We start from the raw sequence: 15,705 nt of genomic DNA on the forward strand, positions 1-15,705 counted from the left end.
AGGCAAGTACAAGGCAAGGCAAGGCAAGGCAAGGCAAGGCAAGGCAAGGCAAGGCAAGGCAAGTACAAGGCAAGGCAAGGCAAGGCAAGGCAAGGCAAGGCAAGGCAAGGCAAGGCAAGGCAAGGCAAGGCAAGGCAAGGCAAGGCAAGGCAAGTACAAGGCAAGGCAAGGCAAGGCAAGGCAAGGCAAGGCAAGGCAAGGCAAGGCAAGGCAAGGCAAGGCAAGGCAAGGCAAGGCAAGTACAAGGCAAGGCAAGGCAAGGCAAGGCAAGGCAAGGCAAGGCAAGGCAAGGCAAGGCAAGGCAAGTACAAGGCAAGTACAAGGCAAGGCAAGTTAAGGCAAGGCAAGGCAAGGCAAGGCAAGGCAAGGCAAGGCAAGGCAAGGCAAGGCAAGGCAAGGCAAGGCAAGGCAAGGCAAGGCAAGGCAAGGCAAGGCAAGGCAAGGCAAGGAAGTACAAGGCAAGGCAAGGCAAGGCAAGGCAAGGCAAGGCAAGGCAAGGCAAGGCAAGTAAAAGGCAAGGCAAGGCAAGGCAAGGCAAGGCAAGTACAAGGCAAGTACAAGGCAAGGCAAGGCAAGGCAAGGCAAGGCAAGGCAAGGCAAGGCAAGTACAAGGCAAGGCAAGGCAAGGCAAGGCAAGGCAAGGCAAGGCAAGGCAAGGCAAGGCAAGGCAAGGCAAGGCAAGGCAAGGCAAGGCAAGGCAAGGCAAGGCAAGGCAAGGAAAGGCACAGCAAGTACAAGGCAAGGCAAGGCAAGGCAAGTACAAGGCAAGGCAAGGCAAGGCAAGGCAAGTACAAGGCAAGGCAAGGCAAGGCAAGGCAAGGCAAGGCAAGGCAAGGCAAGGCAAGGCAAGGCACAGCAAGTACAAGGCGAGGCGAGGCAAGTGCGAGGCGAGGCGAGGCGAGGCGAGGCGAGGCAAGTACAAGGCAAGGCAAGGCAAGGCAAGGCAAGGCAAGGCAAGGCAAGGCAAGGCAAGGCAAGTACAAGGCAAGTACAAGGCAAGTACAAGGCAAGTACAAGGCAAGGCAAGGCAAGGCAAGGCAAGGCAAGGCAAGGCAAGGCAAGGCAAGGCAAGGCAAGGCAAGGCAAGGCAAGGCAAGTACAAGGCAAGGCAAGTACAAGGCAAGGCAAGGCAAGGCAAGGCAAGTACAAGGCAAGGCAAGGCAAGGCAAGGCAAGGCAAGGCAAGGCAAGGCAAGGCAAGGCAAGGCAAGGCAAGGCAAGGCAAGGCAAGGCAAGGCAAGTACAAGGCAAGGCAAGGCAAGGCAAGGCAAGGCAAGGCAAGGCAAGGCAAGGCAAGGCAAGGCAAGGCAAGGCAAGGCAAGTACAAGGCAAGGCAAGGCAAGGCAAGGCAAGGCAAGGCAAGGCAAGGCAAGGCAAGGCAAGTACAAGGCAAGTACAAGGCAAGGCAAGGCAAGGCAAGGCAAGGCAAGGCAAGGCAAGGAAGTACAAGGCAAGTACAAGGCAAGTACAAGGCAAGGCAAGTACAAGGCAAGGCAAGGCAAGGCAAGGCAAGGCAAGGCAAGGCAAGGCAAGGCAAGGCAAGGCAAGGCAAGGCAAGGCAAGGAAGTACAAGGCAAGGCAAGGCAAGGCAAGGCAAGGCAAGGCAAGGCAAGGCAAGTACAAGGCAAGGCAAGGCAAGGCAAGGCAAGTACAAGGCAAGGCAAGGCAAGGCAAGGCAAGGCAAGGCAAGGCAAGGCAAGGCAAGGCAAGGCAAGGCAAGGCAAGGCAAGGCAAGGCAAGGCAAGATAAGGCAAGTACAAGGCAAGGCAAGGCAAGGCAAGGCAAGGCAAGGCAAGGCAAGGCAAGGCAAGGCAAGGCAAGGCAAGGCAAGGCAAGGCAAGGCAAGGCAAGGCAAGGCACAGCAAGTACAAGGCGAGGCGAGGCAAGTGCGAGGCGAGGCGAGGCGAGGCGAGGCAAGGCAAGTACAAGGCAAGGCAAGGCAAGGCAAGGCAAGGCAAGGCAAGGCAAGGCAAGGCAAGGCAAGTACAAGGCGAGGCGAGGCGAGGCGAGGCAAGTGCGAGGCGAGGCGAGGCGAGGCGAGGCGAGGCGAGGCGAGGCGAGGCAAGGCAAGGCAAGGCAAGGCAAGGCAAGGCAAGGAAGTACAAGGCAAGGCAAGGCAAGGCAAGGCAAGGCAAGGCAAGGCAAGGCAAGGCAAGGCAAGTACAAGGCAAGGCAAGGCAAGGCAAGGCAAGGCAAGGCAAGGCAAGTACAAGGCAAGTACAAGGCAAGGCAAGGCAAGGCAAGGCAAGGCAAGGCAAGGCAAGGCAAGGAAGTACAAGGCAAGGCAAGGCAAGGCAAGGCAAGGCAAGGCAAGGCAAGGCAAGGCAAGGCAAGGCAAGGCAAGTACAAGGCAAGGCAAGGCAAGGCAAGGCAAGGCAAGTACAAGGCAAGTACAAGGCAAGGCAAGGCAAGGCAAGGCAAGGCAAGGCAAGGCAAGGCAAGGCACAGCAAGTACAAGGCGAGGCGAGGCAAGTGCGAGGCAAGGCGAGGCGAGGCGAGGCGAGGCGAGGCAAGGCAAGTACAAGGCAAGGCAAGGCAAGGCAAGGCAAGGCAAGGCAAGGCAAGTACAAGGCGAGGCGAGGCGAGGCAAGTGCGAGGCGAGGCGAGGCGAGGCGAGGCGAGGCGAGGCGAGGCGAGGCGAGGCAAGGCAAGGCAAGGCAAGTACAAGGCAAGGCAAGGCAAGGCAAGTACAAGGCGAGGCGAGGCCAGGCCAGGCCAGGCCAGGCCAGGCAAGGCAAGTACAAGGCAAGGCAAGGCAAGGCAAGGCAAGGCAAGGCAAGGCAAGTACAAGGCAAGGCAAGTACAAGGCAAGGCAAGGCAAGGCAAGGCAAGGCAAGGCAAGGCAAGGCAAGGCAAGGCAAGGCAAGGCAAGGCAAGGCAAGGCAAGGCAAGGCAAGGCAAGGCAAGGCAAGTACAAGGCAAGTACAAGGCAAGTACAAGGCAAGGCAAGGCAAGGCAAGGCAAGGCAAGGCAAGTACAAGGCAAGTACAAGGCAAGGCAAGGCAAGGCAAGGCAAGGCAAGGCAAGGCAAGGCAAGTACAAGGCAAGGCAAGGCAAGGCAAGGCAAGGCAAGGCAAGGCAAGTACAAGGCAAGTACAAGGCAAGGCAAGGCAAGGCAAGGCAAGGCAAGGCAAGGCAAGGCAAGTACAAGGCAAGGCAAGGCAAGGCAAGGCAAGGCAAGGCAAGGCAAGGCAAGGCAAGGCAAGGCAAGGCAAGGCAAGGCAAGGCAAGTACAAGGCAAGGCAAGGCAAGTACAAGGCAAGGCAAGGCAAGTACAAGGCAAGGCAAGGCAAGGCAAGGCAAGGCAAGGCAAGGCAAGGCAAGGCAAGGCAAGGCAAGGCAAGGCAAGGCAAGGCAAGGCAAGGCAAGGCAAGGCAAGGCAAGGCAAGTACAAGGCAAGGCAAGGCAAGGCAAGGCAAGGCAAGGCAAGGCAAGGCAAGGCAAGGCAAGGCAAGTACAAGGCAAGGCAAGGCAAGGCAAGGCAAGGCAAGGCAAGGCAAGGCAAGGCAAGTGCAAGGCAAGGCAAGGCAAGGCAAGGCAAGGCAAGTACAAGGCAAGGCAAGGCAAGGCAAGGCAAGGCAAGTACAAGGCAAGGCAAGGCAAGGCAAGGCAAGGCAAGTACAAGGCAAGGCAAGGCAAGGCAAGGCAAGGCAAGGCAAGGCAAGGCAAGGCAAGGCAAGGCAAGGCAAGGCAAGGCAAGGCAAGGCAAGGCAAGTACAAGGCAAGGCAAGGCAAGGCAAGGCAAGGCAAGGCAAGTACAAGGCAAGGCAAGGCAAGGCAAGGCAAGGCAAGGCAAGGCAAGGCAAGTACAAGGCAAGGCAAGGCAAGGCAAGGCAAGGCAAGTACAAGGCAAGTCAAGGCAAGTCAAGGCAAGGCAAGGCAAGGCAAGGCAAGGCAAGGCAAGGCAAGGCAAGGCAAGGCAAGGCTAGGCAAGGCAAGGCAAGGCAAGTACAAGGCAAGGCAAGGCAAGTCAAGGCAAGGCAAGGCAAGGCAAGGCAAGGCAAGGCAAGGCAAGGCAAGGCAAGGCAAGGCAAGGCAAGGCAAGGCTAGGCAAGGCAAGGCAAGGCAAGTACAAGGCAAGGCAAGGCAAGTACAAGGCAAAGCAAGGCAAAGTAAGGCAAAGCAAGGCAAGTACAAGGCAAGTCCAAGGCAAGTCCAAGTCCAGTCAAGTCAAGTCAAGTACAAGGCGGGACGAGGCAAGTACAAGGTGAGGCAAGGCAAGTACAAGGCAAGTACAAGGCAAGTACAAGGCAAGGCAAGTACAAGTACAAGTACAAGTACAAGTACAAGTACAAGTACAAGTACAAGTACAAGTCAAGTCAAGTCAAGTCCAAGCACAAGCACAAGCACAAGCACAAGCACAAGCACGAGCCAGACACAAGCACAAGCACAAGCCAGGCACAAGCACAAGCACAGGGACAGGCACAGGCACAGGCACAAGCACAAGCACAGGCACAAGCACAGGCACAAGCACAAGCACAGGCACAAGCACAGGCACAAGCACAAGCACAGGCACAGGCACAAGCACGGGCACAAGCACAGGCACAGGCACAAGCACAGGCACAAGCACAAGCACAGGCACAGACACAGGCACAAGCACAGGCACAAGCACAGGCACAAGCACAGGCACAAGCACAGGCACAGGCACAGGTACAAGCACAGGCACAAGCACAGGCACAAGCACAGACAGGATCGAGCACGGGCAAAGCGCTGGCACAGGCACAAGCACAGGCACAAGCTTGCAGGCTCAAGCAGTGGCACAAGTACAGGCGTGGCGCAGCCGCGAGCAGGCACAAGCACAGGCACAGGCACAAGCTCGGCACAGTATTGTACGGCTCGGCGAGGGCACGGGCACAAGCACAAGCACAAGCACAAGCTTAAGCACAGGCACAGGCACAGGCACGGCAGAGCACGGCACAGGCACAGGCACGGGCGGAAGCACAGGCACGGGCACGGCACGGCACGTCAAGGCTCGGCACGGCACAGGCACGGGCAGGCACAAGCACAAGCTGGCACGGCACGGCACGGTATGGCACGGCATGACACAGCAAGGCAAGGCACAGCAAGGCAAGGCAAGGCAAGGCAAAGCGAGGCAAGGCACCGCAAGGGAGGGCGAGGCAAGCACAAGGCAAAAGCATGGCGAGGCGAAGCAAGGCAAGGCAAGGCCATATGAGGGCTAGGCAAGGCAAGGCAAGGCTGGGCAAGGCAAGGCAAGGCAAGGCAAGTACAAGGCAAGGCAAGGCAAGTACAAGGCAAGTACAAGGCAAGTACAAGGCAAGTACAAGGCAGGTACAAGGCAAGGCAAGTACAAGGCAAGTACAAGGCAAGTACAAGGCAAGTACAAGGCAAGTACAAGGCAAGGCAAGTACAAGGCAAGGCAAGGCAAGGCAAGGCAAGGCAAGGCAAGTACAAGGCAAGGCAAGGCAAGTACAAGGCAAGGCAAGGCAAGGCAAGGCAAGGCAAGTACAAGGCAAGTACAAGGCAAGTATAAGGCAAGTACAAGGCAAGTACAAGGCAAGAACAAGGCAAGGCAAGTCAAGTCAAGGCAAGGCAAGTACGAGGCGAGGTGAGGCGAGGCGAGGCGAGGCGAGGTGAGGCGAGGTGAGGGGAGGCGAGGCGGGGCAAGTACAAGGCAAGTACAAGGCAAGTACAAGGCAAGGCAAGTACAAGGCAAGGCAAGGCAAGGCAAGGCAAGGCAAGGCAAGTACAAGGCAAGGCAAGGCAAGTACAAGGCAAGGCAAGGCAAGGCAAGGCAAGGCAAGTACAAGGCAAGTACAAGGCAAGTATAAGGCAAGTACAAGGCAAGTACAAGGCAAGAACAAGTCAAGTCAAGTCAAGTCAAGGCAAGGCAAGTACGAGGCGAGGTGAGGCGAGGCGAGGCGAGGCGAGGTGAGGCGAGGTGAGGGGAGGCGAGGCGGGGCAAGTACAAGGCAAGGCAAGGCAAGGCAAGGACAAGGCAAGCGCAAGGCAAGGCAAGCGCAAGGCAAGGCAAGCGCAAGGCAAGCGCAAGGCAAGCGCAAGGCAAGCGCAAGGCAGGCGCAAGCGCAAGGCAAGCGCAAGGCAAGCGCAAGGCAAGCGCAAGGCAAGCGCAAGGCAAGCGCAAGGCAAGCGCAAGGCAAGCGCAAGGCAAGCGCAAGGCAAGCGCAAGGCAAGCGCAAGGCAAGCGCAAGGCAAGGCAAAGCAACGCAAGGCAACGCAAGTGCATCAAAAGAACATTCCAGTCCAGAACGGATGTGTTATCCGTCTTAGTTATACTGCATCCATTGCAGCCTGGTCATCCTAGAAGAGGAACCCTCCCATCTGTGGTCTCTCAAGGTTTCTCATTTCCCCTAGCTGGAGTTTTGAGTTTTACCCTTGCCCTCTTGGGAGTTTAAGACCAGGGGATGTTTGAGAATATTTGCCATTTTTCACATGTCATGAGTGTTGTTGTTATTCACCTAAATGTTGAACAGAGGCTGTGATTTACCAAAGTGGAATTCCTTGTTTGGCAGCCTCAGACATGGCAAATAAAAGCCCTTGAATCTTGAACATTGTTACATAATGGAAACTGCTAACACCGTTAGCAAAGCGTGGAGTTGCACACTAGTTCTCATTTGTGTCTGCATGTTTGAATTTGTTTTAGGATTGCCCCAGCGAGCTGACACATCATGGAATCCGCCACTGAGGGGCTAACACCGTTAGTTAGTTGTTGTTCAACTATTCGTCTTCTTTTTTTTTTTTTTTTTCATGACTGTAATGTAGCGTTGGCCATCGCCTGAACGCCGACGGCAGCTGCGCCTCCGTGCGTCAACTGATAAAGAACATTGAACGGGGCGACGCCGTAGCCGCGCAGCGTATCCCCCGATACATAGAATAAAGCCTTTACCGCGTTCAGGCTTCAGGTGCATTTGCTGTCCACCGTCCGTAGAGACGGCAGGCGAGCGGAGAATCGATTAAATCCCCGCGATCATCATAATCCAAGGTAAACGCTGACATTTCAGTCAGCCTGTTATTTTGACTGAGGGGTGTAACGCGCGCCGAGCAAGTGCATACTAAATGGACAGGGGAGCGCGGGAAATTCAGTTGCCGAAATGCATTAACGTCACATGACATTATTATTTGGCGCCAAAAAGCCTCGTCCGCTGCAACTACACTCATGAGGATGGCGGCCTTGGGTTGGTGGGGGGGATTGTCGTGAGGCCGAAATGCATTAACGTCACATGTCCGGGCGGCCATTATTATTTGGCGCCAAAAAGCCTCGTCCGCTGCCACTAGACTCGTGAGAAGATGCCAGCCATGGTAGCGCATAATATAATAATATTATAATTGTAGATATGTGAACAATCTAATTATTAGAAACTAGCAATTGGACAAACATACTGTCATGAAGCAGTGTAATGATGCATTCCTTAGGTCACGGCAGAGTAGCAGGAAGAAAAAGGGAATATCTGAGCAATAATAATACATTTTATTACTTGGCCCACAGGGTAAAAAAAAAAAAAAATCACATACATTAAAATAAATAAAAAGAGTACATTTCAAATGTTATGAGATGTTATGCCAGCGTCCTCTGATGGTGGATGTGTACGTTTTACGTTTAAAACCCAAAACAAATGCGACCCAAACTTCTGAATTCACGACAATCGAAACCCCTAACCACAAAACCCAAACTCTTGTAGTGCTCCATCTCAGTTTTGGGGTCATTTGTAGATTGAAACACAATTTGGTTTATGGCAACTCCAGCAGGTGGTGCTGTTTACCATCCTTGTGTTTGACGTGAAGGGTTAAGTTCGCATCATGGGGTCATAATGTGTAAATAATTCAGTTTGAAATGTATTACAAAAAAAAATAAAAAATGTTTTCACACAACTGGTGTAACTATTACAATGCCTCATTAGTTTTCCGTTAGATTAAATTAGGTTCCATGAAGTTAGAATAAATTGCACCCGACTCACCACATTAACAATGTATACACTTGCCTTTTACAGTGTTTACATTGACAAGGAGCATACGTTCTTCTCACACCTTCCCTCCTTGCACCATTCTGGTGCACACCTCTCCTCTAATAAAGCTTGATGCCATAAAAAAGTCTAAAGTGAGTAATCTTCACCCATTGGGCCCTTAAAAGGAAACTAGGGGCCACAATCTGCACATCAGAGGCCTTATCAGATATGCTCATATTGACGTCATGAGGTGTTATGTCCTCAACGAGGCGCTCTAGTAACATAAATTAACTCCGTAACCAGAAGAAAACGAAGTGCAGTTGAAACGTTGCATATCTACGCATTTGTGTATGTGCAAAAAATGGGAAGCCGTTTTCCCACAGTGGTCGAGGATCTGTGCAGGGTGGGAGGACACAGGAAGCAAAGTCTGCTGGGAATTTGGACCCCGAGGAATCTCATCTGCTGTTCATCATCTATCAGTCAGTCGGTGCACGCACACACACTGCAGAGCGGTTTTAAATAGCTGCACAACGTCGCAACATAAAAAGAACATTTCGGGGATTGTTTTCGCTAATCAACACATTGTCAACAATTCAAAATGACGAGACTGTCGATGAAATCAACAGTGTAGGTTCAAATATGAAATGTTATTTTGTTAATATATTTAATGTGACGATTCCAAATGTTAAAATTATGTTTATTTTGGTTGAATAAGAAAAGGTTACCCCACAAATAAAGTTGACTAAAATGTCCTAGCCAATCTACATAAAAGTGAAGCAGGACCCTGAAGGATGCATTCTTTCTCAAGGAGTCCAACAGGATAGAGGGAGGGAGGGATGAAGGAAGGGAGGGGGGAAAAAGTCCAACTACACTCTCAGAGCTCACTTTGTCTGATCTCCTCCCGGAATGAACCACAGGCAGGCGGCGTCAGCCACCGACACCCCGCGGGCCAGGAGTCGCGACAACCTGCTGACATCCGATGACTTCCCCGAGGATAACCGATGGTTTGGGTGAGTTTCACAAACTTCAGGATTGCAGCTTGAAGGGGTAAAACATGACCGATAGTTTTGTCATGACTTTGCGGCAGGCACAGCCAACTGCTGGCTCGGCTCAGCGCCGTCAAGCGGCGGCAGGCCCTGAGGGGCCCGTCCCACATGTTCACCGCACCGTCCGTGGGGCCGTCCGAGGTGGAGCAGCGCTTCTTGGAGGCGGCCGAGTACGGCAACATCCCCGAGGTGCGGCGGATGCTGCTGCAGGTGCCGCACCTGAACGTCAACACGGTCAACTACATGGGCCAGAACGCCCTGCAGTTGGCCGTGGCCAACGAGCACCTCGAGGTGACGGAGCTGCTGTTGGGGAGGCCGGACTTGGCTCGGGTGGGCGACGCCCTCCTGTTGGCCATCAGTAAGACAACAAAAAATGCAATGACAAGATCCAACCACATGGAGACAACATTATGGACATTGCAGGTAAGGGTTACATCCGCATCACCGAGGCACTGCTGGGGCACCCTTCGTTCCAAGACGACCATCGTCTGACGGCCAGCCCCGCTCAGGTGGACATGCTGGATGACTTCTATGCTTACGATGAGGACGGGACGAGGTAAGACATAAGAAGGGGGGGGGGGATTCTGCTGGGTGTTGTCATTGCTCTTGGACCTGGAAAATAATCTGCAGATTCTCTCACGACGTGACTCCTGTGATCCTGGCGGCGCACTGCCAAGAATTTGAGATCGTCCACACCCTTCTGAATAAAGGGGCTCGCATCGACCCGCCGCACGACTACTTCTGCGGCTGCAACTCGTGCAACTATCAGCAACAGTTTGACTCCTTCAGCCACTCGCGCTCTCGAATCAACGCCTACCGCGGACTGGCCAGTCCGGCTTACCTCTCCCTGTCCAATGAGGATCCGGTGCTGGCTGCCCTGGAGCTCAGCAATGAGCTGGCCATGCTGGCCAACATCGAAAAGGAGTTTAAGGTACCTCTGCTATATCACCAGTCGAGCGAGTAAACTTCGCCGAAATGTCAACAAAGGCCTCGATCTTATCTCGGGAGTGACGTTTGTTTTGACGTGCGTATAAGGAGTTTCTACGAGTGTTTAACTCGCTCATGTTTTGATACAACCCACATGGTTTCTCGCAAAGAACGACTATTGCCGCTTATCCAGCCAGTGTAAGGACTTTGTGGTGGGCCTCCTGGACCTTTGCCGCAGCACCCAGGAGGTGGAGGCCATACTGAACGGAGGAACGGACGACGAAGACAGCTACGACCCGCCCAGTCGCCCGTCTTTCGCACGCCTCAAGTTAGCCATCAAATACGAATTGAAAAAGGTCAGGTCGGAATCTACCAAGAGGGATCGGTCGCAGGAATACTAACTCATCCTTTTTTTCTAGTTTGTGGCCCATCCCAACTGTCAGCAGCAGCTGCTAAGTATCTGGTACGAGAACCTGCCCGGGCTCAGGCAACAGACCACCGCTATTAAACTCCTGGTGGTCCTGGCCGTGGCTTTGGGGCTACCAGGGTTGGCTTTGGCCTACTGGATCGCGCCGTGCAGTAGAGTAGGTTCTGCTAATCATCTTAAAACTCCCATCAAGCCAAATTTGCTCCCTCTGATCATACCGTCTTTGTGGACCAGGTTGGGCGGGTGATGAGAAGCCCCTTCATGAAGTTCGTGGCCCATGCTTCATCTTTCACTATCTTCCTGGGCCTGCTGATTTTGAATGCCGCAGACCGTTTTGCAGGAACGGCGCTGTTGCCCAACATGACCCACCGAAATATGCCTAACACGGACCCAATGCTGCTCTACCGCATGACCACAACACCCTTCACCTGGATGGAGATCCTTATCATCTCATGGGTCATGGGTAGGAGATAAAGTAAATTGATGGCCGGATGGAGCCGGACTTTCGACTTGTGTCCTGCTGCAGGTATGATCTGGACCGAGGTAAAGGAGATCTGGAGTCTGGGGCCAGGGGAGTACCTGGTGGAACCGTGGAACTTTCTGGACTTTGCGATGCTGGCAATCTTCCTGGCCTCCTTCGGTTGTCGCTTCTCTGCCCTGAGACACGCCAGCTTTGCTCAGACTTACGTAGACGCGCATTACACCAACCTGACAAACGTCACGTTGCCTCCAGAGATACTCTACTTTACCCTTGGTGACTTTTTCTCGCCAGCTCCGTATGTACACTTCCGGTATTCCAACCCAGCAACCCGCCTTGTTTTTTTTGCAGCACGGATCCACTGGTTGCCATCAGACCCCCAACTAGTCTCTGAGGGTCTGTACGCAGTGGCTGTGGTTCTGAGCTTCTCCAGGATCGCCTACATCCTCCCAGCCAACGAGAGCTTCGGGCCTCTGCAGATCTCTCTGGGCAGGACGGTTAAGGACATTTTGAAGTTCATGGTCATCTTCCTGCTGGTATTTCTGGCTTTCATGATCGGGATGTTCAACCTGTATTCCTACTATCTGGGCATCAAGCAGAACGACGCCTTCACCACGTGAGATGAATATCCGACAAGCCACTAAGGAACTGCTTAAAAATTATGTGGTGTTTTTTTTTTTTCCAGCTTGGAGGAGAGCTTCAAGACGCTTTTCTGGGCCATATTCGGACTGTCTGAGGTCCGCTCGGTGGTCATCAACAACGGACACAAATTCATCGAGAACATCGGCTACGTCCTGTACGGCATTTACAACGTCACTATGGTCATCGTGCTTCTCAACATGCTCATCGCCATGATCAACAGCTCCTTCCAGGAGATCGAGGTTTGACGGATCACACGCCAAGTCACTTTCACTAATATTTATGTTGGGGAGAAATAGTAGATTTTAAAGGGAGAGGGAAAATGCGGGATAGTGCTGTTCGTCAAACTTGTTATGGCATTGAAGCTAAAACAAGGACAAAAATGTCAAACTAAACCCAATAAGGAGGGTGGTAGTAGAGTTTTGAACGTAAGCCCACCAAAGTGTCATTTCTCTCGCCACCAGGACGACGCCGACGTGGAGTGGAAGTTTGCTCGGGCCAAACTGTGGTTCTCTTACTTTGAGGAGGGACGGACCTTACCTGTGCCTTTCAATCTGGTTCCGAGTCCCAAGTCACTGCTGGGCCTGTCTAAAGGCGTCAAGTCTCTGGTGCTGCAGTATGCGAGAGGACAAAAGGAGGACAAACATGAGACGCAACTTGATAAGGTGATTGCTTCCGATTCAATAATCCTATTTCCTGGAGATGTTACGATATGTTTTCTTTGTATTCTAGATGGGAGGAGGGAAAAATTCAGCTTTCAGTGGTTCCACACACCCCTCGAGATACCAGGTAACGGCATCACAAAAGGTTCTAGCATTTTACAAGGCTCATAGTCAACATTTATGTACGCAGAAGATCATGAAGCGTCTGATCAAGCGTTACATCATCAAAGCTCGAGCCGATAGGGAGAGTGATGAAATCACGGAAGGTGAGCTAGCAGCTAGCAAAGAGTGGACAAAAAAGTTTGACGAAAATATTCTTTGGCTTAGGCGAGTTGAAGGAAATCAAGCAAGACATCTCCAGCCTCCGCTATGAGCTTTTGGAAGAGAAGTCGCAGAACACAGAGACGCTGGATGAGCTGATGAGGAGACTTGGGGACATCACTACATCTTCCTGATATTTTCTAAGATTTTTTTTTTTTTAATATATTTATGCAATGTAAAAGGTTCCGAGTGTGTATTTTATATGTATTATATCATCCACCAATATTATATAAAAACTTACCCAATTTTCTTGAGCATCGTCAGAATGACTCCGGAAAGTAAGTCTGGAAAAAGAGTGTTTGAAATGGCTCAGTGTCAAGAGAAAAAAAGCTCTTATGTTAATAATCCACATAGTTGATAATGAAATACTCACTGGTATATTTTCTTTATCCTCCGCAAAGAGCAACTTCTCACCGCAGCCCAAACCTGCAGACATGGGTCTAACAAAAACTCTACAAACTTGTTCTTGGATTGCATGTAAACAGCAGAGACCTCGTTTATTGAACTCAACTCACAAGTAAGCAGCGAAACATGGATGATATGGAAGGAACATAGCATGATGTGTACCTTTATATATTTCTGAGTGAAATATAATACTGCCCAGGCATACCTAATCGATTCAGGCAGGAGTCAATTACCTAAGTGTGGCTTGACGGCAACATCCGTTTAAAAGAAGCTCCTAAATTTGTCTTTTACGCCCAATTAGCTTAATGCTAACAAACAACACAAAACGCAACACCACTAACAAATAGCTTTTTTTTTTTTAGCTTACAACAATAAAGATGAATTACAGGTAGAACATTTGCCTGTTTTGCAATTTGGACTATTTAGAATTTTTTTTTGGGGTGGGGCGTTAAATGTGATCATCTTTGTTTTATATTGTAATGTGTTAATGTTTGTAAATTCACTCATTCATCTGGTCATTTTATCCCAATAAAAAACATTAAAAATAAAATCTTTCTGATCAGGTGACTATAACGCAATCGACCCTGATTTCCTATCAGATCTGTTAAAACGTCATTTATATATTTACAAATTTTGAGCCAGGAAAACCAGACGGTCCACAGCATCTGGTTTGAGCGCGTCCCTGTGACACGGGACCACGTTGCCGTCGGTGCTAAACGCTCTCTCTGATGGCGCGCTGGTGGCGGGGATGCATAAATACTGGCGCGCTAGCTTAGCAACGCGAGGGAAATTCGTCTGGTGGCATCTCCACCACTCGAAAGGGTCCACATCACTGTCCACCTCTGTAATCTGCAAGTAGATTGTCAGCTCATTTCTGATGCTTTCCTCTTCCGTCATTGCGCCGCCCTGCCTTTTGAAAAAGCTGGCCAAAGTCTTCCTTCGTTTTACCTTGGTGGGTGGATCGGGTTCCGCTTCTGAACCTGCAGCTCCTGGGAACCTGTCCCGCTCAGTCTTAATTAGTGACACAATCTCCTCGACGGCTCTGGACAGAACCCGCTCCACCTTTTCTTCATCAACGTACTTGGTTCGAAAGCGTGGATCGAGAAGCGACGCCATGTCGAGGAGCTCGTCAGCGACCTGGTCCGAATATTTCTCGTTCAAATCGGCTAAGATGTTTTTCTTCACGTCCTTTGTCAGCTGGGTGTCCTTCCCGTCCTCAGCCAGAATGGATGTGTTGAAGAGCTTGAGCACCGGCTTGAGGTAGGATACGCTGATGTATTGCTCTCCTGACAAAGCGTCTGTGAAGTCCTGGAGTGGGCTCAGCGCCTTGTTGACGGCCTCTAGAACGTCCAAATCTTGCCAGCTCGGGACCAAGTGTTTGCATTTCTTGTCGTCTTTTAGAACGTGATTAATGGCCCGCTCTTGCTCAAGAATTCTTTGGATCATGGTTTGACGCGAGCCCCACCTGGTCGGCGTCTCTGTCGTGAGCATGTGGTTTGGAAGACCCAGATAGTTCTGAACAATGGCCAGATCCCTCCTTTTTTTACTTGAGTACGAGAAGGTGGACACAACTTTTTTGCACACGCTAATGGCGTGCTGTATGCGGTCGTCTCTCACACCTTTCTCTATAAAAAAAACCAAATACATTAATTGTCTTATATTAATTTTGAAAGGTACCAAGTATTGGTATCAGCCTAAATTAAAGATATAAGGTATCAAATATTCACCGGGTTAAAAAATTCTGTTGCTTACCTATGGCATGGTGAAGTCTGTGACCAAAGCACTGGAGTCGAGTCCACCTGTTCAGTTCCACAGCTTTCGTGACGTTCTCGCCATCGTCGGTAGTGATGGCTACGAGTTTCTCCTCAGAAAGCCCCCAGGACTCAAGCGCCTCCTGCAGGCCTGCTGCGAGTAGTTCTCCAGTGTGGTCCTCAGGAAAGTAGCTGGTCTGCAGACAGTGACTTTGCAGCGACCAGTCGTCAGTGATAAAGTGAACTGTCACGCCGAAATAGGGCTCCATGGTGCGACTAAACCACATATCAGTGGTCAAGGCGTAGTGACGCACGGCCGCCATGTCTGTTTCCAGCTTCGTTCGGCGCTTCTCGTACAAGTTCGGGATTGCAACTTGGCTGAAGTACTTTCTGTTCGGTACTTCATAGCGGGGATCCAAAGTTTTGATCATGTGCTTGAAACCTTCTTTTTCCACTGTATTCAGAGCAACCAGGTCTTTTGCGAGGTGGATGGTGATTGCGTTAGTTATGTCGGTCCAGCGTTTGCTTTTCCTATCGTATGGGGCCCCTCTAGTGGTCGTCTCTTGAATTGTTCTTTGATTGCCAGCCGATGTAAAGGGCGCCGTTTTTAACTTCATACATTCTTCATATTCCGAAACATGTCTACGGCAAAGGTGGTGGAGCAAATTGCTCGTGTTCCCGCCAGTGGCAGCAACTTTAGTAAAGCAAATCTTGCATAAAATGTTTTTTTGGTCGTAGTCATATTTTTTGAAACCAAAATACCTCCAAACCACAGACACGGCTCCTCTTTTCGTCACAAGTTCGTCTTCCCCCTCATTTTGTTCGACTTCTGAAATTTCCATTTCAAAATGTTCATTGTTTTTCTTATCCATTTTAGCCATTCAGCAGTATTGTTTACATATACCGCGCCTCGCAGTCACACCGTGCTTCACATTGAAAAGGGTCCGATGTGAAACAGCGACGCGCGGTACACGGTTCCGCACGATATAGCGGTCGTCAATTTCACATATTTTTAAAATTGTATACCACAAACTAACTTCTCAGGTAACCCTAAATGACTTTAAACAACCTGAAAAAAATAAGTTGCATGAGATGGGCCAATACATTTTGAGTAGTTCATATTGTGTA

General features: G+C 51.1%; 2 protein-coding genes across 3 annotated transcripts; one reads left to right on the plus strand and one right to left on the minus strand.

Annotated features, from left to right (window-relative positions):
* Window positions 1-8,773: 8,773 nt before the first annotated feature.
* On the plus strand, window positions 8,774-12,667 carry trpc6a (transient receptor potential cation channel, subfamily C, member 6a). Of its 2 annotated transcripts, XM_088398391.1 has the most exons (14): window positions 8,774-8,931; window positions 9,009-9,325; window positions 9,391-9,523; window positions 9,598-9,898; window positions 10,065-10,250; window positions 10,314-10,478; window positions 10,556-10,784; window positions 10,848-11,075; window positions 11,151-11,415; window positions 11,485-11,680; window positions 11,903-12,103; window positions 12,171-12,227; window positions 12,291-12,366; window positions 12,428-12,667. In XM_088398391.1, the coding sequence occupies exons 1-14, from the start codon at window positions 8,828-8,830 to the stop codon at window positions 12,553-12,555; spliced, it is 2,586 nt and encodes an 861-aa protein (XP_088254517.1). In that variant the 5' UTR covers window positions 8,774-8,827; the 3' UTR covers window positions 12,556-12,667. The 2 variants fall into 2 exon arrangements, with proteins under 2 accessions (XP_088254517.1, XP_088254515.1); XM_088398389.1 differs by having other exon boundaries at window positions 12,171-12,366.
* Window positions 12,668-12,899: 232 nt separating this feature from the next.
* Window positions 12,900-15,545, minus strand: LOC148386550 (E3 SUMO-protein ligase ZBED1-like). The gene is made up of 2 exons (XM_088398404.1): window positions 14,579-15,545; window positions 12,900-14,451 (listed from the first exon to the last, which is right to left on the minus strand). Exons 1-2 carry the CDS (start codon window positions 15,456-15,458, stop codon window positions 13,451-13,453), a joined length of 1,881 nt encoding a protein of 626 aa, XP_088254530.1. The 5' UTR covers window positions 15,459-15,545; the 3' UTR covers window positions 12,900-13,450.
* Window positions 15,546-15,705: the final 160 nt, after the last annotated feature.

This window comes from Syngnathus floridae, chromosome 15, assembly GCF_059516105.1.
Source record: "Syngnathus floridae isolate MCC-2025c chromosome 15, RoL_Sflo_1.0, whole genome shotgun sequence".
Classification (NCBI taxonomy): domain Eukaryota; kingdom Metazoa; phylum Chordata; class Actinopteri; order Syngnathiformes; family Syngnathidae; genus Syngnathus; species Syngnathus floridae.